This window comes from Myodes glareolus, chromosome 2, assembly GCF_982192425.1.
Source record: "Myodes glareolus chromosome 2, mMyoGla1.1, whole genome shotgun sequence".
NCBI lineage: Eukaryota > Metazoa > Chordata > Mammalia > Rodentia > Cricetidae > Myodes > Myodes glareolus.
Window position 1 is genome coordinate 52,192,185 of NC_142027.1, and position 24,584 is coordinate 52,216,768.

Genomic DNA, 24,584 nt, shown 5'->3' on the forward strand with positions numbered 1-24,584 from the left:
CTCTCTTTTCTTATAATAGCTATAATTTGATATGCAAATTTCTATAAAGTGTTTTATATCTTTTCATCATTTTATATTAATTTGTAAGTGAAAACTATGTTAAAGAAAATAAATATCACAGTACAGATGTTTTCAGAAAATATCTGGATAGACACAGAAGACAATAAATGCCTTTCTTTTCTTTTGTAGTTCTGACTGATCTAAAACTAACTGTGTAAATTGGGCTGGCTTCATATTCAAAGACTCTGCCTCCAAAATGTTGAGATTAAAGGCACAAGTCACCCTGTCTGGCTACAGATGGCTTCTAAACACTTGAAATGTCAGCCTAAAACTATTTACAACAGTTCTTTGCCATATAAAGTTCTTTTCTGAAACCTAGTAACACTAGAGTAGTGACATTGGCCTTCAACTATAAACCAATGTTCATTATAAAAACACAATTGTCTAACTTAGTGGCATTTATGGTCTTTCTAGCTTTGGGGAAAAATATTACATGCAGAGGTTATGTACTGATGTTGATCTTTTTTGAGGGTGACTGAAGCCTTTCTTGGTTCTCAGCTGCCTAGGGGACAAAAGTACCAGATGTCCATCAGAGTCACCTCTCAAATTTGCTGAAAGGAGTGAGTAAAATGAAATTGGGTTTATTGAGAAAAAGTGAGAGAGATTCCCAAGAATTCCAGAATGGGAGGGGTCCCAAGAGACAGAAAACAGCTTTGGCTTTATGAAATATTGTTAATGACAACTCTGAAAATTCACTTTAAGAAATAAATTTTGTTATTAAAAAAAGATCAAGCTGTGTTTAGGGCCTTTTTAAAGGTGTTGGGGCAGAAACTAGACAAAGGCTGAGCACACTGTTGCTGAGCCGATGGGAGCTCATATGCTCTGTTGACCTGAGACATGATCATGCACTGTTTGCCCAATCAGGACAGTATCATGAGTTTCAGGCACCTCTATTCATTCTGTTTAACCTTTGCTTTTTGCCAGCCATCTGCCTTGGCTAGATCTGCCAGCTGCCAGTCAGACCATTCTCGCTGTGCTCCCAAGTTTTGTGATCAACTTGTGGTTTACTATGAACCCTACACTGCCTAGGGGAGCTTGCCACTACCACAGCTACAAAATGTGCTGTAGTATAGTAAAAGGAGCGGCGGACTACGTTTCTGCCGCCCAGCTCCCGGCCAGCTTTACCCGAAATAACAACACACATATTGTATTCATTTAAACACTGCCTGGCCCATTATATCTAGCCTCTTCTTGGCTAACTCTCACACCATAATTAACCCATTTCTAATAATCTGTATATCACCATATGACTGTGGCTTACCGGGATGAGTCTAACCTATGTCTGTCTTGGAGAGGAGAGCCATGGCATCTGCCTGACTCTACTTTCTTTCTCCCAGCATTCTGTTTGGTCTACTCCGCCTATCTAAGCTGCTGTCCTATCAAAGGCCAAGGCAGTCTCTTTACTTAACCAATGAAAGCAACACATAGAAAGAAGACCCTCCCACACCACTGTAGTTTGTTTGTTTGTTTGTTGTAGAAACATGCCTCAGTTTGAAAAGATCAACTCAGGAATGACTGGAAGACTTGGTCTATACAAGTAATGATTTGACATTACCATTCTTAATCAAAGTACCTTGAACGTTAGACTCCACTTAGTATAAGTGATTCAAATAATTTGTGCTATTTTCTATACACTCTGCTAGAGTCCATAACACAAAACTGGAAGAGTTTTTTTTTTACACATAAACTCAGACAAGTAGAGAACAGTTACAAAGATTGCTAATTGGAACAGTAGGTACAGCGATGGACAGAAAGGGAAGAAGCAGCAAGTGAGAAACACCCTTGAGTCCTCAATGGCTGTATTCTCCTTTCTTGCTGCACTCTGTCCTTGGACTTTAAGTGAAAGTCTTCTATGAGTATGTTCTGTGAAGTCTGGAGAACAGTTTCAAATGCATGAACTCAGAGGACTTGAAATTTGGCTCCTTGGCTGTGCACTTGCCCAGGATGCCTGAGGCTGTGAGTTTCTTTAATGCCTAGCAGTATAAACAAATAAAAATAATATATGAACTTGGAAAATCTTTGCAGGGTAAAATCTTTTTGCATATAAAACATACAAATTATTATGCCTAAATTCTAAAAGTACTTTGTATACTATATTGAAAGTACACACATAATAAGCATAAGTCTAAAAGAAATAAGTCTAGTGATTATCGTCACAGCTGTTAGTAGAGCTGAACTGTTTAGAGGCATTGCATTTCATCTGACCATGTTTTCCTGAAACAAGGGGCTTACTCCAAACCAGGTAAGCAAAGTAAAACCCAAGTGACATGTTGCCTCATTTGGTAATGCCTCCTTACTTGGTATTGCTTCTATTTTTGTGGAACTGGTCCTTAAAGCTGAAGTGTCTGCCAATACAGGGGAAAAGATACAGTCATAGTCCCCTCAATATAAAGTTCTACAGGCTCGACAGAACTTTTCTCCAAGACCAAGACCATCAGACAGTATTCAAGCAAAGAGGGACAGAGTGAGGGATAGCCTTCCTACATGAATTTATGGCAAGTAACAGGCTCAGTTGGGACATGAAGCTCTGTTTACAGATGAGTACATGGAACACATGAGGGAACTGTTAAAAAAGACATCTGGGAAGCAGGGCAAAATAGCCTACCTTCAGGGAAAAGTCGTGTTTCTATACAAATACATCCATACATTTGTATATTTGCATGGTAGCAGAAAGTCTTTACCTTTCTTCTTATTATTTTCATTTTTTAAAATTACCATAAACAATATTTGGTTTCATTATATATTTTTAAACAAAATTGTTAATTTTTCTTCCTACTCTTTCCCAACCACTCTGGCTTCCCTTGTCCCCTTCCACCCACTGACACACATACACACTCCATCACTTCCTTCCATTCATTTTTGTTATTTTGTGTATTCTATATTGCCTCCACATCTCATTTCCCCTTCCTTTCTGGTTTCATACCCTATATTCATAATCACTCCCTCATATAAACAGATTGATATAATACTTTCTAGTTTGCTTCATTTTCCAGAAAATCTCATTTTTCTTTACAGTTGAATAAAATCCCATTGTGTGTCATTCACATTGCCACTGTGAACAATGCAGCAGTAAGCATGGGTGTTTAGGGATTTCTGTAATAGAGTAAGAGTCCTTTGGTATGGCACAGATGGACCCTATGATAGTTTATTTTACAAGTTTGAAAGCCTTTGTGTTTGTTTTCATAGTGGTTATATTAGGCTATGTAGGAGGATCAGAGGTCTTTGTACTCACAGAAAAGCATGAGGGAAACCTGGAATGTTAAACACACAGGGTTGTTTCTTTGATGGAAGGCATGTATAATCCAGCGGTTCTAAACCTGTAGGTCGTGACCCATTTGGGGGCCGCCACATATCAGATATTTACATTAAGATTCATAACAGTAGCAAAATTACAATTATGAAGTAGCAATGGAATTTTTTGGTTGGGGGTCACCACAGCATGAGGAGCTGTATAAAAGGGTCTCAGCATTAGGAAGATTGAGAACCACTAGTATAACCTGTTATCCACCCAGAAGGCTAGGAACAGACTTATTTAATAGCCTGACGTCCTTTGTGTTGCCTGACTTTTCAAACATGGGATCCTCCCCCAGACCTTTATCATAAACTTGTTTTTCCCAGTCAATCTGTAGAGATTATCTTTGTGGAGTCTGCAAGCCATTTCTAGGTAGTCATGTCTAGGTAGTCGTGTTGAGGTAGTCATGCCTAGGTAGCAATGCGAAGTATTTAGCCCACTTTGTTCTCCAAAGAGATTTTTGTATACTTTGCGAGATGGGGCGGGACAGAAACCACAATCAACAGTGGCTGCTGCTCTGCTTCTCTGATCCTTCAGTCCCCAAAAAACACACAGAGGTCTATATTAATCATAAAACTGGTTGACCTATTAGCTTAGGCTTCTTATTAACTCTTACAACTTACATTAGCCCCTAATTCTTGTCCGTGTTAGACATGTGGCTTGGTACCTTTATCGGTGAGGCAGTCTCATCTTGCTTTCTCTGCAACTATGTCACGACTACAGACTGAGCTCTTTCCTCTTCTCAGAGTTCTCCTGTCTTGTCACTCTGTCTCTACCTCCTGCCTGGTCACTCTGCCTATACTTCCTGCCTGACTACTGGCCAATCAGCATTTTATTAAAAATAATACAAGTGACAGGATAAAAGACCATTGTCCCTCAACACTTCCCCCCTCCAACAAACAAGTGGCCTCTGACTACAAGCCACTAAAGAAGGCTCAGCCCTACCAATCCTGAGGCAATCCTGTCCTCAGACTTCTTCCTCAGACTGTTCCATTTTATGGAACTCTGGTAAGACTACCTATGATAAGACAGAGAATTTAACCATTCTTTAGACAACAAGGTTTAGTGAAAGACAAAGTTTAAAGTTGCTTGAGTTTTCACCTTTCTTCATTTTTTAATATAAAAGCACTTCATATCTCACTGCACAGGACAGATACAAGATACAAGTTCAGTAATTATTTTAATTAAAAAGTTTTAGCAATTATTGCCAGTTATATTATTTTGGGTAGATGGCTGAATTTTAATAATAGTAACTTCTTATATATAAATACACGGAAACTTGACGGAAAGTGCAAACTGCATGGTAATTCACATTTACAGCAGGACTTTGTAAACATACAGGCTTGAAGCTTGTTTCCATCACCACCCAGCTGTAGGGCCTGGGACAAATCACTCTAACTTTTAAATTACTGTCAATGAGGAGTCAATTGGCTACATGCAAACATCTCTTGAAAACTACCATGCACTTCTAAATATGAACTATGGTTAGGGGTGGCTTACTGATTACTGGTCTTCTGTTAGAGAAACACTACTCTGTTTCATTAAAAGTTGTTATTGTTTTTAAAAAAGGATTCTTATAAAGGAGTCCTAAAGCCAGGATCTTGACTTTTAGGACAGGGTATTATACAAAGATAACTAACTGTTACAAGATCCAATTAGTAACCCAAAAGAAAAACAACTTAATTCTCAACAGAATAACTCAACATCAAAAAGTAATGATGCCAAGATTTTATAAATGTACAAACTGAGGAAGATGGAATAAAAAAACAAAATAAAACAAAAAATCACAATGGCTTAGGTGATTTAAAATACAAGTGGTATTGTATTTTATGATATAAAATGTCATATGACTTTATATCATATGATAACTTGTTGATCAACATTCACATAAATAAAGCCTAAAAAAAGGTAAGAAGAAAATTTCTCATAAGTTCTAAAAAATCCCCTAAACTTTGATATTTTATTTCAGAATAGCTTACAAAATGTCACAAAGGATGTTATCTAAATTCTATAGTACAGCAAGATACTTAGGTCTATTAGCCCAAAGTTTTAGAGTCTTACTGCTTTAATAAAAGCAAAATGGCTATTGCTAAGACCTTGAAATCTGAGAGACAATGTAGACAATATTTATAACAATAAGAGGGGAGGGAAGGTGGGATGAGGGAGAGTAGAAGGGGAGTAGGGAAAGGAGGAAGGGAGAGAGAGAGGTAGAAAGAGGGAAAGAAAGATAAGAGGAGACTGCAGCAATCAATAAGATACATGACTAGTATCCTAGTATCCGGCACAGGGTCTCTATTAGCATGTCAGGTCTAGTTAATGTGATTTCTGGAACCTGAAGGATGAGGAACATAATCTGCAGATGTGTCCTGCTGACTCATGAAGCACTGGGCTATTCACAGTCCTGTGTTCATGCCTCAGAAACCTGCCACCCTGTGGCTGCTCTAACTCTTGGACGGAGAGGTTTATGCAGTGGTTAGATACATGTAAAGAGTATTATACTTTCAAACATCATCAGTTTATCAGAAAAGACAATTGCCACAAATGTTGAAAATGCTCAAACATAGTTTGTGGGAGCCATCAACCACGAATAGACAAGGGACGATTAGAAAGTGTCGTCATCTGAGTCATCACTCTTGGTTTTGGTAAGTCTTTCCAGCTCCTCTCCATCCTAAAATGAAACATAAAAAATTATTTGAATTAGAAATGTTTCACCTTCAACAATTACTAAAGGAACGTCTTAAAAAATACATCAATCAAAGATAACTTGAATGTAATCTGGTCAAACAATTGATGTGAAATGCTACAGTTAGAGGCACATGAGATAATCAGAAAGCAAAGGGGGAGGACTGGAGAGACAGCTCAGTGGTTAAGAGCACTTATTGTTCTTGCAAAACTTATTGTCCATGTTCCCAGCATCCACACGGACAACTATCTGTAGCTAACAATCATCTGCAACTCCAGCTCCTGAGGGATCTGACATCTTCTTAAATCTGAGGTACACAAATGGTGTACATATATGCAAGCAAAACATGCATACATGTATAATAATATAAATCTAAACAGTTTTAAAAGTGAACTGCATTCAATTCAGGCCAAGGGCACCACCTGCTGGCCTGGCAGGAAAGTGACCAAAGGATGGTGAATGACACAAAGTATCCTTGGTAACTAATAGGATTTTATTTTCCTTAAAAATGAAGGCAAGTAAGTCATTACCAGTCTACTAGACAGAACAGAGGACTTCCCCAGTGTGCATGTGTACTCCTGCTGACTCAGGGGTTTGGGACACATGGCCTATTTTTTTTTTTAAATCTTAAAATCTGTTGTAGCAATAATCCAGAGATACAACACCTGGAGGTTTTCTATGAACCTAGTAGGTGACAGATCTTCATGAGTTGTTAATAAAAATTATAAATTCATAATAAGTGCATGATTTATTTGAATATATTCTTGTAGGACAAAGTCCTTGTTAAAAACCATTTTCATAATCACAGGGAGGATTAAGGTACCAGCTTTTCTAGTTCATATGATTTATCAATGTAAAAGATTAAATTTTTTCCCCAGCCACTGTGCAGTGGGAAAAGCAAGGAACCAGAAGTCAGACCACACAGCACCATTACCATCCTTTTACCTACTGTCTATAAACCAGTTAACTCACTCTCTAACCATAAATGCAGGGGAGACAGGATGAGACAAGGAATGAGTCCCTCTATGGTCTGTGGTTCTCTGTGATACAATTATATAGCTAACACACAAAGTCCTTGAGGCACTATGGTTTCACAGCCCTTGCCAGCTCCAGAAATCCAGTGCATGACTTCTATAAGTCATATATATCTAACACACTTTTATGATAAAATGATATCAATTTTCTTTCTTGAATAAAAGTTTTAAATTTAATAATAAGCAGGTGTAATTTCACCAACTTACCCCACTGGAACGCTCCCAAAGATTGCTACCTAGATCTCGGATCCTTTCTTGCCTAGGCACACATTCTAGATTTTGAGGCTTACTAGCATTATAAATAAATATGGCAAGAAGGACGGTTGGGGCTTCTAGGAAAAAATCCAGGGAGGGCCTGAAATCAAAGACCAGGACAGACACTGTTGTGATGATGACAGTTGTCACCTGGGCCATCAAGACATGGAACATGTTATCTAAGAATTTCAAGATAAAAGCCACTGAAAGGCCCTGGAGAGTAGTTACAAAAATAAGGGCTACTGAAAATGTATTGTGGCCATAAAAAAACCCACAGTTCTGAATCTGATCACGGTTACTACTTTGAAGGATCAGGGTCAGCCCATTGAAAACAATGCCAAAGAAATAAAGCTTGCTATTCTGTATGAAGATGCTCTCTGTGAGCTGTGTCCCCTCCTTCAGGATCTTCTCATTATAGATATTGGCCATTGAAGAAATAAAACACTGTACTATAATCAGAATGTGGCCCAAGCCCAAACGGATATGACTAAAAACTCTGGCTGTGGTGTTCCATTTGACATCACTGAAAGCCCACTCGCTGGCTGTACAATTGTCCCTTTGGGAGCATTCTCTTCTGAAATGAAGGCAGGAATTGGATGGCGTGAAGAAGGCATCGTGATGAAATCCATGTCCCGCCAAGTCATTCTGTGAAGTTTTGGTACTGGCAGTTAGGGCGATGATAGACAAAAACAGAATCAGGAGGGAAGCCCACTGTATGCAGGTCAGATGCCGCCTATCCAAAGGGAAAGGAAGAAAGATTTTATCACATTTTTGTTCACTCTGTCTTTCCCACCTGTTAACTGTTCTATTGAAAATTTAGAAGCTTGAATACTTGATTTAATAACCTACAACTGGTTGCTAGCATTTCTTATAATTCAAGCACAGCATAAACTGTTTGGCCCGTGTCTCAAACCTGACCTCTCTATTCACCTTCAAAATGCCTTACAGACATTCTTAACTTCTCTTCCTACATATTTTACATATGTAGGAATTTTACATATTTTTACAGATTTATCATAATTTTTACAGATTAGCTTTGGACATGAAGTGCAGCCCAGCTTCCTGTCTTCCATGGCTCTATCTTGGACTTCTAGCACAGTGATTTTTATTGTGATAAACTCTAAATTCTGACAGAGGACATTACCTCGATTTTGAAGAATCAGGAAAAGCAGTATGGATAAGCTTTAGTAATCAATGTAGATAAAATTTCCCAAGGGATACTAGACCATTCTCTAAGGACTTCATGACACATGAAATTTTTGAGGACATTAGCTTCTGGGTGAAGGGCCTAATAAGTCACCACAGAGCAAAGTACTGGATGATAAGGAAAACCAAAACTTATACTTGGGTAGTATTTCACTTATGAAGCCCAACTAAGCTTTCCTTGCTTGCTTTTCCTGACAGTAAAGTTGTAATGTACTGTTAATCTATTTGTCAATATACTTAGTTCAAAGACAAGTAATAAATAGGCAAACTGAACTGATCAAGTTTGACACCTGGTGTAGGAGGTCCTTCTGTCTATGTGTTGCTTTCATTAATGAATAAAGAAACTGCCTTAGCTTGTTGATAGGGCATAACTTAGTTAGGCAAGGAAAACGGAACTGAATTCTGGGAGGAAGAAAGCAGAGTGAGAGAGATTCATGGAGTCACCAGAGACAGAAGCTGGAAATTTTACCCGGTAACCCACTGCTATGTGGTGATACACATATTAATAGAAATGGATTAAATTAAGATGTAGGACTTAGCCAATAGGAAGCTAGAGCTAATGGACCAAGCAGTGGTTTAATTAATACGGTTTTTCTGTGGTTATTTCTAGGCTAAGCTAGTCAGGCAGCTGGGACGAACAGGCGGGCCTTCCTCCTATAGACAACACCACTACTGAGGGAGCTTACATTACAATCAGGAGAAAGCTAAGTGATGGCAGAATGTGAAACACATGGTCCAGGTAGGTATATTAAGGAAGGACACTTGCACAGGTTAAAGCAGAGAAATTTCTATGCAAAGGCAACAAAGAAAGGACAGCTCTCTCAGGGCAGTCTACAAGGCCCCTGAGAAGAAATCCAAAACCTTGATGTCTGAAGATCAGGTAGTCAAGAGCAGACAGGAAAAACCAAACAAAAGGGGAAGTGTAAAAGTGAGAACCGGAAGTGATAAGAATGTTATCACTAGAGCACGCAGAGAACCTAGTACATGTGGGCAATTCCTGCTCTTAGGGAAAAGTTCAGTGAGAGGTAAATGATATGCTCATATGTTTATGAAAAAATAAGAGACTTGTCTTAAGGCTTTCTGTATCTTTCTCCTCATAGATAGCTACAACTTTTAAGAGCCATTCTAAACTCGCAGGACATATGTGAAGAATGAGGTTGACTTCAATTCTACAGCTTCATTCTCCCAAACTGCTAAAGACACACATTAGCTTAGGAAGCAGCATGGCTGTATATCGTTTCTTCTCATGTATTATCTTCATATAACTAGATTAGATCCCAGGGATGGGGTTAGCAATGGTCCTATGACATGATGTTAAAACCATGAACATCAACAAAACTGCTGAAGGTCCAAGTGTATGCATTAAGTAGTAGAAAGTAATGACTGAAAAGATAACATAAACATGGAGAATGGATATCTAGTTTATAAAAATATTTATGTAATGAATCACTGTTCATGCCAAATGAGACAATTTTACAGCTTTCAGATGTTCTCAATACTGGCAGCTATGATTTTTCTGCTAATATTGTGAAGAAAAGAATCTTAAAAAAAAAGACCATAAAGTCAAAAGTAACCAATGCAAATAACTATTGATTCAATGTTGGAAGGAAGATAAAAATTACTAAGGATTTGGCTAAACACGGGCTATTTCCAGAAAAAGAATATGATGATTCATGAACTACTCAGCTAAGGATCTGTGTATATGGTTATGACTTGACTCCACATGGCTTGTTCACTGTTCAGTTGATGGAAGAACAGCAGCTCACTGAACAGGCCCTGTAGGACAGTGGCTGATGTTCAGACTGTCACTGGATGGCTGAGGGCTGCTTCTCCCATGAAAATTATTTGTTTTAGATGTGTTTTTACAAAGTGACCTTTTGGTATCTTATGTAGTTTAACATTTACATAAATGATAAATTATGAAAAGATCATTTGTTTTGTTTAAAATCTTTCTTTTACCTCATTTACTTGTGTGTGTGTGTGTGTGTGTGTGTGTGTGTGTGTGTGTGTGCACATGAATGTGTGTGTATGCCCATAAGCACATGTGAAGGTCAGAGTACAACTTGCAGAAATGGTTCTGTCCTTCCACCATGTGGATCCTGAGGACTGAACTCAGTCCATCAGTCTTTACAGCAATCACTTTAACCATCTTGTCCACCCAAAGTTAAATTGTCCACTGTGTGAGGATCATAACAGAATCTCCTGCTCTGTTTGCCTTATCCTCACATCAATGGTCCTCAATCTTCCTAATGCTTCAACTCTTTAATGCAGTTCCTCATGTTACAGTGAACCCCAACCAAAAAACATCTGTTGCTATTTCATAACTGTAGTTTTGCTACTGTTATGGTTTGTAATACATAACCCCTGGGAAAGGGTTATTTGACTTCAAGGGAGTTGCAAATCATACATTGAGAACTGCTGTTCTATGTGAATCACCTCATACTCCTTGTGTCTAAGCTGTGTGTAACCTTCCTGTCAGTCATTCAACATTTGTTCGCTCTGATGGACTGATGAGATATCACAGTGTTTGCCCCAAAGTGCAAAGGGAGTGTGTGATACTGACAGTTTAACTTTCATAAATGCTGTAAAGTGTTTCCTCTAAGGAGAAAAAATTTCATCTTAACTGGGAAAAGAAGAAAATATGCTAAGGTTGCTGTGATCACTTGAGAAAAAAAAATCTGTCCATGAAGTTCAAGAAAAATGAAATATTCCCTAATTTTGCTGTTATGTCTCAAACTATAAAAGTTACAGTGATATGCATGGTTAAAAGTTTTTTTTTTAAATCTTTATGTTCCTTTATTGGAGCAAGATTCCTGACGTATACAGTGATGTATTTACTAAACAGAGTCCTGTGCAGAAATTACACACTATCCATCTAGACAGATTTGGTTACACTTTGCCTATTGATGGAGTAGTTCCATTTATAAAGTTTTATACATCAAAAAGCTTTGAATTTGGCCAGGCTGTCCATTAATCATCTCTGAAAAAGTGGCATTTAATTTTAGCTCTATTTTACAGCATTAAAAAGCTTATGTATCAGGTAGCTTTCCAAGACATTCTTTATCCACCCAGATTCACAGAGTCTGAGAAGCTCAGCTACATACCTGGGACAGTGCACTCCCAACCACCCCAAAGACTGCTGACTCTGAAAGCCCATTTCCTTGGTCAGTTCAAATTGCCAATGAAGACACGCCAGCAGCTGTCCTTCGTACAGATGCCATTAGAGCAACAGGTCTGTGACATGGTGGGAGCAGGTGCTGTCATAATATCCAGGTAACTAAAGGCCCATTTAAAAAATGCCAAATTGAGATAAAAATCATGGGTACAAGTCCATTGCAGCAAACTGTACCCACATCCACCCAGTTACGGAGACATTAAGACATGATTCACACCCCTTTAACTCAATCTGCATAGCCCTGAGGTCATCCTGCAAAGTGCGTATCAAAAAATATGAAGTTAGGGAGACAAAGTTATGGTTAAAAGTTTTTAGTTCAAAAATGAAAAGAATTTTGAGTGTGTGTGCGTGTATAGAGAAAAAAACCAAGCAATATGCAGTGTTCACAACTATTCAAGAATCCAATTAGGGCACTGACATATTCCTCATCTATACGAGGAACTACTGTATTTCCAGTGATCTGAGTTCTATATCCAGAGAGTCATAAATATGAAATATTGAGTCATAAATATGAAAAATATCTGAAAAAGATAGATCATGTGCAGACTTTATTATTCCTAAGCAATATAAAATAGAAAAAATTTTAGACTGCACGATAAGTAATTAAAACTATTTCTACAACATTTACATTGTATTAGGCAGCATATGCAATCTAAAACACTTGGGAAAATGTGGCAGGTTACATGGGGCACTACACCATTTAAGGAACTTGAACAGTGGCATTCTGGAACCAATCCTGTGGATTCTTAGGGGTAACTATGCATAATTTACCATTATTAGCTTACCTATTAAGTGAGAAATTTGGTTAAATTGTGTCAGGTAAGGGCAGTTCTATTGTGTATCTTATGCATTTGGTGATGCTTTCTCAAGAAAATTACACAAAACACATTTCCAAGTAGCACTGCGTGAGTTTCCAGTGATGCAGAATTATGATGCAAAATCATAAAGATTTGTTAAATAAATGGTTTTGGAGAAAATGATTGTATTACTGAGTAATACCTTATTCTTCTTCTCGTTCTAACAGTATTGCCTTTATAACTTCTAGGATCCCTAACACTTAGGGGTTATTTTATTTTATTTTATTTTATTTTTGGTGGGGATCAGGGGTTCTCCATGTAGCTCTGGCTGTCCTGGAGCTTGTTCTGTAGACCAGGCTGGTCTCAAACACAGAGGTCTGCCTGACTCTGTCTACCAAATGTTGAGATTAATGGTGTGTGCTAACACACCCTGCTGACTTTGGAGTTTTTTAATTATCTTTTCCTACAACTCTTCTTTGACAAAAGTGGAGAAATCTTACAGTTAGCAGATAAAATATTACTGGTCAGTTTTATTCTTTTCCCTAAATCTTAATCTCCAAGTAGTGTTATTTCTCAGAGTCAAGGAAACACAACAACACAATTATGCAAAGGTAAGAATAAACCAGTGAGGGGGGCTTTGAGGCATGTCTGTCATCAGTTTCCACCGTGAACTAGTGGCTATACTTCAACAGAATAAATCTGGGTAGTGAGATGGCTCAGTCGGTAACAGGTCTGACAACCTGAGATGATTATGGAATCTCACAGCAGAAGGAGACAATTCTCCTAAGTTGTCCTCTGATCTCCATAAGTGCTATATCATACCACACACACACGCACACATACAAACTAGAAAATAATTAGGTTTACATAGGGTTCTTCAGAAAAGATACAATTTCCTGGTGAGTACCAGCTGACTTCTTCATGTTCCATGAATAAAAGTACATGGTATATTCAGCAATAGTCTTGTTGCAAGTTCTGGAGGGTAATCAAGAACCCTGGCAATGTTCTTGACATCTGGGGGATGTCCTCATTTACTTTCTATGCTATGATAAACACTCTAACCAAAAGCAACTTGGGGAGGAAAAGGTTTATTTGGGCTTACAAAATCATAGTTCCTTAATGAGGGAAGCCTAGGCAGGAACTCAAGCAAGGCAGGAAACTAGAGACAGGAACTAGAAAGAGACCATGGAGACTGCTTACTGGCTTGTTTTCCATGGCTTGCTTAACCTGCTTTTTTTCACTATCTAGGACCACCTGCCAAGAAGTAGTATTGCTGGCAGTGAGTTGGGCCTCCCACTCCCATATTAATTAATTATTAAGTAAGAAAACGAACCCAAATAATTGCCTACAGGCAATCTGATGGAGGCATTTTCCCAAATGGAAGATTCTCTTCCCAGATAACTCCAGCTGTGCTAAGCTGACAAAAAAACCAATGAGGGGGCAGGTATCACTGGCCAACAACTCAAACTAGGCTTGTCTTTTTGGTAGCATTAAGTGTCTAGCGGCGGTACTGCCACAATGAAAAGTAACCCTATCTAGACTCACATATATTTGTCTATAGGTCTATATTTTAGGAAATTTCTATAGTAATTTCCATATGACTTTCTTGAAAGGTCTTTGGTGTTCATTATCCCACCCCATAGTCACTCCTCTAACAGGTCCTCCACTTCTCCACCCCACTTAACCCTTTCTGTTCCATTATTCATCTTTAACTCTGTGTTCTTTCTTTTCTTCCTTGAGGAGCCTTCATCCTCTCCCAAGGCTCTGTGCTTGTTTCTGACCACTAAGCAAGCTTCCATAGTACTTGGAGGTGTCCTGCATGTTATCATAGAACGTTACCCAACTGTGAACCCTGGGAAATACAGTAGCCATCAGCCTGGCAACACATGCTCACTGATACAATCACGGCACAATATCACAGGGGTAACCAACATCTTCTGATTGGATTTAAGGCCCATTCCACAAGTTGAAACGCATACTTGGCACTGTTCCATGCCAAGAACCTGTGGCTAGACATGCCAGAGGCCCTAGTAGAGAACCTGCTACTACTATTCTGCTAAATATTACTAAGCTGACTCCATATTATTATACCATAGATTATTGTATCTTTTAACTCCCATTAGGGAAGTGTGTTTTTACATTAGATGGTGATTAACACAAAGACCCACAAGAAGTCAAAGTTCAGAGAATAAGAGATTGTGGAATTCTCATTCTAAATCTGACACTTGTATCACACCCCTACCTCCCAAGGCTTAGGGCTGACAGGGGAAGAGGTGGCAGAAAGAATGTAAGGGCCAGCTGGGCGGTGGTGGCACATGCCTTTAATCCCAGCACTTGGGAGGCAGGCGGATCTCTGTGAGTTCGAGGCCAGCCTGATCTACAAGAGTTAGTTCCAGGACAGACTCCAACAGCTACAGAGAAACCCTGTCTAGGGAAAAAAAAAAGAAAAAAAAAAGAATGTAAGGGTCAAAGAAGATAAATAATTTCAAAGTATTAGTGTTTTCTGGACACAGCAAAGCAATTGCACATATGGACTCATAGCCATTGTGATAGCATACACAAGACCTATGCAAGCTCAAACCAGAAGAAATTCCAGCATGGAATGGGCACGTGGGAACAAAGTCCCATTCCTACATAAGAGACTGTTAGTAACTGGAAACTGCTAGGAGAGGGAGGATTAGTATTCTTTAATGGTGTAGCCCCGGGTAGACTGGGTGTGGCTAGTAATCCTAGCACTTGGGAGGTTGAGGCAGGGGAATTATGTATTCAAGCCTATTTTGAGTTACAAAATAAGACCTTGTCGCAGAACAAACATTTAAAAAATATTAAAAATTAAAATACCAACAAAAAGTAATCAAATATCTTACTTTTGAAAAGTTAAAGATATTTCATGTACCTGATGGCAAAGGATTTAAATAGCCACTAGAGTTGCATTCCACATTGGATAAACAAGGTATCTAATATATACAGATTATTTAGAAATAAAATCTTGGACTAAAGGTTTTAAAAGCTCAGCATTCTGGGTAAATTATCTAAAGGCGGACTGGCCCATTTTAAAGGATGATACATGCTTCCTCAGTGAATTACTTACCTCAGCACTATCCTGAATAGAAGAGCTGTCGTTATGATGTTAAAATTCGAGAAGATAACAGCCATGGCCTAGAAAGAAAGAAGGTAGAATTACAGTCCAAGCCCTGACCTCAGAACCTCCCAGACTGCTAGTGCACCCAACACAAAAAGCCTTTTAGTCAAAAGCAGAGGGTTATTAGGGCAGCTGTTTCACTGGGGGATTAAATTCCATTTTTATTGCTTGTTAATTTAGGCAGATATGATCAAGTTATTGTTAGGATTTGACAACATATTTAAGTTTTACTTTATATGCAGTTCACACCTGCATAAATGACCTCCATGCAGATAACAAGCAATACAAATTCTAAAGGCTTAGGCTTAGAAATAAGTTACCATGCTTATGAAATACATATTTTGTTTTCCTTAAAGCTGTCAAAATACTTTATTGACTTTTTAAGATTATTATTTTTGTGTTTGGTTCTGGATCCAAGTAAGAGCTTATACATATGAGACAAGCACCTTACCAACCTTATCACAGCCCCCTTATAGTTATTCAATATTGGCTTTATGGGCAGAGAAGGGAACATGTTAGGCCTATTTATATGGTGTGGTAGTTTGAATTGATCCCCATAGTTTCAAAGAGCGTGGAACTCTTAGGAGGGATGGCTTTGTTGGAGTGGGTATGGCCCTGCTGGAGGAAGTGTGTCACCATGGGTGCAGGCTTTGAGGTTTCCTATGCTCAGGACACTGCCCAGTATCTCAGTCGACTTCCTGTTGCCTGCAATATGTAAGACTCTTAGCTACTACTCCAGCATTATGTCTGCCTGCATGCTGTCATGCTCCCTATTATGATGATAATGGACTCAACCTCTGTGAGCGATCACCCAATTAGACATTTCACTGGATTTTTTGGGATCCAGTCTGTTTGGATACTCACCTTCCTGGACCTGGAGGGAGGGGGGAGGAACTTGAACTACCCACAGGGCAGGAGACCCTGACTGCTCTTAGGGATGGAGAGGGAGGAGGAGAGGGAGTGGAGGGAGTGGGAGGGGGGCGAAAATGGAAACTTTTATAATTTAATAAACTTTGGAAAAAAAAAAGAAGGTTTTAGCTAATATAAGAAAAACTATATACATTAAGTAAAATAACTATATACAATATATACAGGTAATAAAAACATCAATAATGTCTATTAATAAAACAATGTTTTCATTAACAATTGAAAAAAAATGAAAAAAAGAGAAAAAAAGAGAAAAAGAAAAAAAAGGAAAAAAAGAAAAAAAAAAAGAGCTGCCATGGCTGTGGTGTCTTTTCACAGCAATAGAAACCCTAACTAAGACAGAAGATGGTACTAGGGACTGGTATTGTTGACAGGCCTGACCATGAGTTTGGACTTTGGTACTTTGGGTTATGAAAGCAGCGGAATGCTTTAAGCATTGCTTAATGGGCCATGCTAGTAGGAGCATGGAAGACAGTGGAGCTGAGTCTGGGGCTGGATCAAAAGGTTTCCGAGGAGGATTTTAGTATGTTGCCTAGAAACTGTTCTTGTGATAATTTGGCAAAGAAAGTGGCTGCTTTCTGCTCTTGACTGAAGAGTCTGCCTGAGGCTAAAGTGATGACTTTTGGATTAATTCCACTGTCATAGGAAATCTCAAAATAGTTTAGTATAGGACTCTGTTTTTTGGTTACTAGTGTTAACTCTAAGGAAGATGTACAATAAAAAGGAGCAAACTGAGCAAGGAAAACTATTTGAGGAGAAAAAGGGCACCAGAAAATAGAATGAAGGTAAGTCATGTGTTCAAGATAAAGTAATCGAGAAGTGGAAATAAAGGGAGTGGTGACCCCAGGGCAAGATCCCACCCAACCAAGTTTCCAACTTGTGAAAAGGAACTAAAGAAAAGCTTAGAACTGAGTACAGTGAAGCAGGCAGGCTAGTGAATCTCTGAGTGTGAGGCCAGTCTGGTCTACAGAGCAAGTTTCAGGACAAGAAAGCTTAAGCAGTAAAAGATAGAAAGTGGGTGAAGATGGAATTGAACGAGGGGTCCACATTCCAGCCTCAGTTAGCAGCAGACCTTGGCAGCTTCTGCCACGTGGCTCTGGGTTTAGAGTTAACCATGCCTAATAAAAGCCGCTGCAGTCAGGCATGTGTCAGGGGTGTCCCTGAATGGAGGCTTAGTTAGACAGGCCATTGCATGAAGCTGTGAAGTTGAAACCTGGATTGCCTTGGAGATCTCAAGATGTTAGAGATGCCAGATCTGTGGGATTTTCTCAGTGTACCTCACTATATACAAATGCTTGTGAGCTTCAGATTAAGAGCAGAGGAAGGCATGATGAGGAAAGTGGTCCTGAGAGATCACATTAAGAGCAGCATAAACACACTTCCCATGGTGATACTAGAAAATCAATCTAATCATAATTCTTTGTCCTACATCTTCTATTTACCTTCTATTTACATTCCTTAAGTAGAATTAGGCAAAAAATACATAGAATTAATGATATAATCGGTTTCACAATATTTGTGATTGCAGCAGATCAGAAGACCCAAGCAATAAATAGGGAAGAAGAATAAGGAAGTTGCAATTTTGCTTAATACTGAGCAAGTAGAAAAGGACATAAATGTACCGGGGGTTTCCAAAAAATATAATTAATATTTATTATTGAATGTAAATAATCATATTGTTGTGATAGGAATTATCTGGAAAAGTAGATAGCATTTAGGAGAAGGCATTTTATATGAACCAAATACTTATGATCATGACAAATCACAAAGCAAACAGGAACTCAGGTATTCCATTGGCATAAGCACCAGTCTTTGAGCGGGTTTTGCATTTTTCCTTCTATTTTTATAGGTAGAATAACTGAAACCGAGGACAGACAGGGCCTTCCCAGGTACACAGACTACTGCAGGTGAGAAAGTGCCAAGCTCTTGATTCCTACTATGTTCTATTGCTCCCTCCTTTCATCCAGTTCTAAGGCAGATCTGGGAGGTTTCACATAAAGGATCAGTGCCAATAAAAATACTATTTACAATTAAAGTGTTTAATTTTATTACTTTTTAAAAACTTAAAATACAACATGGGCGATAAAAATTCCCATCCTAAAAAATATTGGGGGAGGGGAACAGCAGAACTCAATTGAACTACAGGTAAAAGTAGAAAACGTTATTTTGAGTGAGGGTCTCTCTACATAGCTGTCCTCACCTTGAAGACCAAGTTGGTCTCAAAGTTTCAGAGATCTGCCTGCCTCTGCCTCCAGAGTGCTAGGAATAAAGGTCTGAGTCTTCTCAAACAGAAGACAGACTTTAATTGTGATTACCAATGCATTTCTAAATTGATACAGAAGAAGCATCAGAGGTGAATTTCTAGTATTATCTTATGAATTTATATAGTTCCACACTCTTAAGGAAACTGTAGATAAGAGTAACGCAAAAAGGGGCCAACACAATGGCTCAGTGGGTGATGGTGCTTAGAGCCAAGTCTAATGACCTGAGTTTGATCTTGGGACCATAGAGTGGAAGAAGAGAACCAACATCCATAACTTGTTTTCTGACCTCTACTTTTGAGCTACGGCACATATATACAAATATACACGCACAAATACATACATAAATGTAATAAAAAATAAGAAAAAGTCATAGTAAATATATGTGTAATACATACTGATATGGATAAACTACATTAAAGCAGGCAGAATAAAGAGAGGTCCATCAACTGTACTATTTTTTGATTTAATACTGGAAATCTGAGTGGAGGTCTTGAATGGTCATAAGATAGCTCAAAGTAATAGTAACTTGATCATTTATATAAATCAGGGTGGTTTCTGAGTGCCTAGGTGCAACTCACACCCCCCCCCCCCCCCCCCCCCCGTACCGGCATAGACATCATTAGCAATGTGAAGATCTGGCACAGACCAGATAGTTCTAGAAAACTGTCAGGAAGGCCAGTGGAAAGTAAGAAGAAGGGAAGAAGGAAGGTCAGTTTAGGGACTTATCTCTTTGTATCTTCTCAAAGTCACTTCCTGTTACAGCTTTACTTACAGGCTGAAGATAGGAGAGGACGTAGAAGACAATCAAGTTATCCAGGAAGTAGAGAAAGGCAGGAATGGACCACTTCATGAAATTTGAGAATTCCTTCCAGGAAGTACATCTCAAATGTCTACTTTGATGATTGTCTGAAGAAAGAATATATCAATCATACAGAGCAATAAGCAAATCACCTTTATTAAGAATGCTTCTGTTTTCACTGAGATCACACTAAACTTGATTATTAGTACAATTCGATAATATGGGCTTTATTAAATTGCTAAATGATTATAAGCCTACAGAAGCAAAAGATAATATGGCATTTATTAGTATCTCTTTCATTTCCCACCTGTGTGCCAATGAGCAACCAGCCAGACCCTTGGCAAAACAGAATCACACCTCCAACTAACTCAGAGCAGAAGTATCACTTATTAAGGTAACTCCAGACAGAAGTGTGTTTACTTCTTTGCACGAGCCACCAAGAGAACAGGTTAAAGTAGAAAAGAATAATGAGACCTTTATGCTTTCACTCTCCCTTCAACGGGTGATCAGAGAAGGGAAGCAACACGTGAAAATTTATATGCATGGACTATGAGACCTTTAACTTTTACTAATCCTGATTTTAGTTAATATTCCAGCTCCAGGCGTCCAAAGACTTAGGAAGGCACACTGCAATAGATAAAATGCAAAGAAATAAAGAAAAGGGGCAGTTTAAATTCAAGCCCTTCAAGCAATGCATGAGTTTCATGAAGTTACAAAATGTACTCTACTATCCAGATATGCATCATAACCTGAAAAGGTTTGGCATGAAAGGACTTCCTGTGTAAGCACAAACGCTGTAAAAGCTTTGTTTGCCTCACATGAGAAAAAAGAGTAAAAAGATAGCATCAAAGCCCAAGAAACTTAGACAGAAAATTAGTAAAACCCACTGAGTAAAACCATTCCAGGGACAAGCGATGCGGTAGAACAATGGGAGGACATTGGGAAACAAAATGGAAAATCAAGCTTCCCTCCTTCCAATACAACTCTGCAAAACATTTTTTGATCCTCTTTACCTATCTATAAAACATACTTATGCTTGAACTAGATTAAACAATACAAATGTTGTGGCAGGCCCAATGTTTTGTGGATAGTGTGTTTTAACAAATATATAATATCTTAATAATTACCTCTCCTTATAACACAGAATGACACAAATAAACAGACAATCAGCTTTATCAGCTCAGAGCACACATTCACAGTAGTAGGGAGATAGTCGTACTTGTTCTCTGAAATACAACAGAAAAATTTAAAACTATTAAGTATATTCTGCATGTTTTTACATGTAATTAATACTTTTTAGATTTAAAAATCAAACTTAATACTTATCATATCAAATGTCTTCTAGTGGGTACAGCTTTTCTCAATCTTTGAGTAACTACGATTAGATCAAGGGCAAAGGAAGCTCCACAGGAAAGAGGCAGAGACTGACTTCTAAACAGATAATTACCATTCAGCACCTGACTCATCAAAAGTTATGAGTTTATCAGTTGAATTAGTATTCAGCCTATGAGTCATTAAACCTGACTTGTTTGCCTTAGAAAAATCAGGGTACATCTTGCCTATGGCACTTCTTTAACTCAGAATTTTCCAACCTGGTTCACATCATAGTGTATACAGGACAGTACTCCTGCCCCTGGCATAAATGGTAAATTGGGTAGAAAAAACCGTCTGGCAAAGCACTGGGCTACATTTAGGGCTGAGAGGAAGTAACAGTGGGTCACCCACATTTATTAAAGTACAGCCTTGGTAATAGGGCAACTGAATTAAGAACAAGGCTTGACAAGCACGCCTGGTCTTAGTTATTACCTAGCTTTTCTAAATGCTTAACAACAATTTACCTTCTGAACAGTGACAAGGACAAACGAAATCTTATTAACTACTACTTTCAGGGATGCATTGCCTCCCCCCCACTTTAAAAACATTTGGTAACTTCTCTAGTCATATTACAACTTGGCAAACACTGGGGTGGGTGGGCACCAACTTAACCTTCTCTCTCCAGGATACTTCCTCCCTCTTTCCTGCAGATTCTCTTGAACACTCAACATTTGCCAAATTGACTACTTTTTTGTTTCCAGGCACACTCTACCAGCCTCTATAACAGCATTTGAAAACTGTATTGTAATTCCTTATTGTGCTTATGTCATAGTTTAGAAAGTAAATGTCTAATGACAAAAGACCAGATTTTGGTTACTTTCTTATTATACCTGACATTTAATAATTATCCACTCAAATTTATTTGCTTATTCAACTATGCTAACTATTCAAAACCTAGTTCAAATACTTTCTTCCTTTTCTCTGTACAAAGGTAGCCTTAAATCACATGAAGATACTTTTCATGATCTTTATCATGACATACAAACCAATCAACCAAAATGTGACACAAGAAGTGGGTAGGAACTGGGCCTCTGGTCACATCCCTGAGGAATTACTAGATTAGAGTAGCCTCTGAGCATGCCCAAGAGGGACTATGTAGATTAATTAGATTAGCAGTTGAGTCTCCCTGTGAGGGATTATGTAGATTAGATTAGTTGAGGTGGGAAGAGCAACCTGAACTGTGGGCAACAGCATTTCATAGGCTGGGGTCTGTGACTAAATAATGTGAAATTGAGTTGAGTGTGACCTTTTATTTTTTTTTATTTTTTAAATATTTTTCCTTCATATTATGTGAATGGGTGTTTTGGCTGCATGTTCATCTGTATACCGGAGACCAGTGGAGGGCTTCATATGTCGTGCTGAATTGCTGGGGCTAATGTTCTAGAGTCTGGGAGAATAAGAAGTTATTTGAAAGATTATAGCTAATGGGTGGCAGAAGGTTAGAGTAGGAGAAGTGTTGCTAGCGGAGTACTGATATTTGGGGTGGGGAGAACATTACACTCCTTGGGACTGCAGGCACAGTAAGTTTCGAGTTGCCATGAACAACATCCTCTGAAAAGAGCAGCCAGCGTTCTTTACTGCTGAGCCATCTCTTTAGCCCCAAGCATATTTTATCTCTTCTTTCTTGACGCCTGTGGATGCCATGTAACTGCTACAAGCTTCTCCTGCCATGACCTCCCTGGCATGATGAACTGTACTCCCAAACAGTAAATCAAAAGAAACCTTTCTTCCTTAGCCTGCTTTGATCAGGTATTTTTGTCAGAGCTACGAGGAAAGAAACGGAAAAGTTATATTAAAGCTCGGCCTAGGACCTGAAAGATAAATACTAACTGAAGTTAAAACTCACATTCACATGTAGGCTCTCCAAGTTGATTACTAAAAATCATGATGTCACGATTTTATATTTGTCAATAGTTAGGAAGTAACCAAGTGCAGTTTTGTGAAATTAAATATTTGCATAAACCCTTATATTAAAATAGATTTCTTGAAGGTACATGTACCAAACTTTAGATTCTAACTATCCCATTGACAAAATAATTATATTGACTCACAGATGCAAGAAACTAAACAAGTATACTTTATTTCCAAATAAGCTACAATTGTACATTTTGCTAGAGATCTAGGAAATACTTGTTGGGTGAACTAATAACCAGATATTATGATACACTGTGTTTTATTTTACACCTGAATGATCCAAATCTCACTCAGGGTCAAAAACCAATTGCTAAGGTGAAAGTACAAACTTAAACACACTTTATCATTCACAAAGCATAGTACTTTAAAGGAATCATGTATAATTTATTCATAGGGACACCACAGACAATCCACATCTTAACTCACCTTCATTGGCAGAATATTTTACCAGTAAGATGCGACTTGAACTTAGAGTAACGAATATACCGCCTAGCAAGAATGGGTACAGTGTGGACAGGCCTAACCCAGGACGCCGGAAGCATTTTCTTTCCATTCCACTGGTTTTTAGTTGTCGTAACAAGAACACCTTCATGAGCAACCCTGTTGGCAGACCTAAGGAGTAAGCACAAGGCAAATCCTATAGTCTGCGCAGAACAGAAGCCTGTGGATGTTCGGCCACGACTAAATCAGGACCAAGAAAGCTGAGGGGACAGAAGAAATTTAGAGGAAATGATTGATAATGAGAAAATCTTAAAGGAGGGGGTATTCTCGAAACGTTAGAAAGGGAGTAACGGACAGTTGGGGGGGGCAGGAAAGTTGTTTATTTGTAATAACTTTGCTCCAGAAGGAATGAATTTTGGAATCGTCTTTTTGGGGGGTAGGTAATTACTCTGTTCTTCCTTCTGAGCAGAAAAAGAGCATTATTTTACAGTAACAACCACAGTGCAAACAGCAGAAGCATGGCTACTGAGTTTTTCTGAACCAGAAAGGAACGGAGAGCTAACCTCAGGTCAGCGAGCCTAACTGGTCAGTCTTTTATGACAGGTGGACACGAAACTCCAGGCAGGGTAAATACTTGCCCAAAGTGCACAAGTAGGATGGACACATGGAGCCGTTGGGGACCGCCGACAAAGGCCCAAACTAGGGACCGACTGGGCGCAAGCGTGCAGAAGGCCAGTGGGTCAGCGCCCCTCTACCGTGGCCAGGCTTCCCTCGCTGTCAGGGAAACCCTCGCACACATGCGCAATAGGAGCGGCGGGCGGCACCGACGACCCTCACGCGCCAGCATCGCTCTGCCCTGTCCTCGGGGCGCGGTTACCTCAGGCGCTCAGGGAAGGTTCTAGCGGAACGGACATCATAGAGCTGAGATAGTGACTGCCTAGCTCCGTAGCAGCAGCAGGAGGCTTTCAGGGCCCATTGATGGGGAGAGTATGAGCCGGGCACAGAGGCGACAGAAACCCTCCTCCCGCCGGCCTCCAGGGCTGGACCCAAAGCGGAGACCCGGGCGGCCGGGAAGAGCGGCCTCCGCGCCCATTGCGCAAGCGCACTCTTTCCGGCGCTTCCGGGGGGCGGGCCGGAGTGAGGAGCGAGCGGTGGGTCCCGCCCCCGCGGCCCTCTGTTGTCACGTGTCGGGGGAGACTCGAGTCACGTGAGGCCCAGGTG

The 24,584-nt window shown here is 39.2% G+C and overlaps 1 protein-coding gene across 2 annotated transcripts; it reads right to left on the reverse strand.

Moving 5' to 3' along the window:
• Positions 1-4,441: 4,441 nt before the first annotated feature.
• On the reverse strand, positions 4,442-24,464 carry Slc35a5 (solute carrier family 35 member A5). 2 transcript variants are annotated; one of them, XM_048422440.3, is made up of 7 exons: positions 24,241-24,464; positions 23,349-23,534; positions 20,762-20,860; positions 19,608-19,741; positions 15,594-15,661; positions 7,277-8,057; positions 4,442-6,020 (listed from the first exon to the last, which is right to left on the reverse strand). In XM_048422440.3, exons 2-7 carry the CDS (start codon positions 23,512-23,514, stop codon positions 5,955-5,957), a joined length of 1,314 nt encoding a protein of 437 aa, XP_048278397.1. In that variant the 5' UTR covers positions 23,515-23,534; positions 24,241-24,464; the 3' UTR covers positions 4,442-5,954. The 2 variants fall into 2 exon arrangements, with proteins under 2 accessions (XP_048278397.1, XP_048278396.1); XM_048422439.3 differs by lacking the exon at positions 24,241-24,464 and adding an exon at positions 24,002-24,155.
• Between the last annotated feature and the right edge of the window lie 120 nt (positions 24,465-24,584).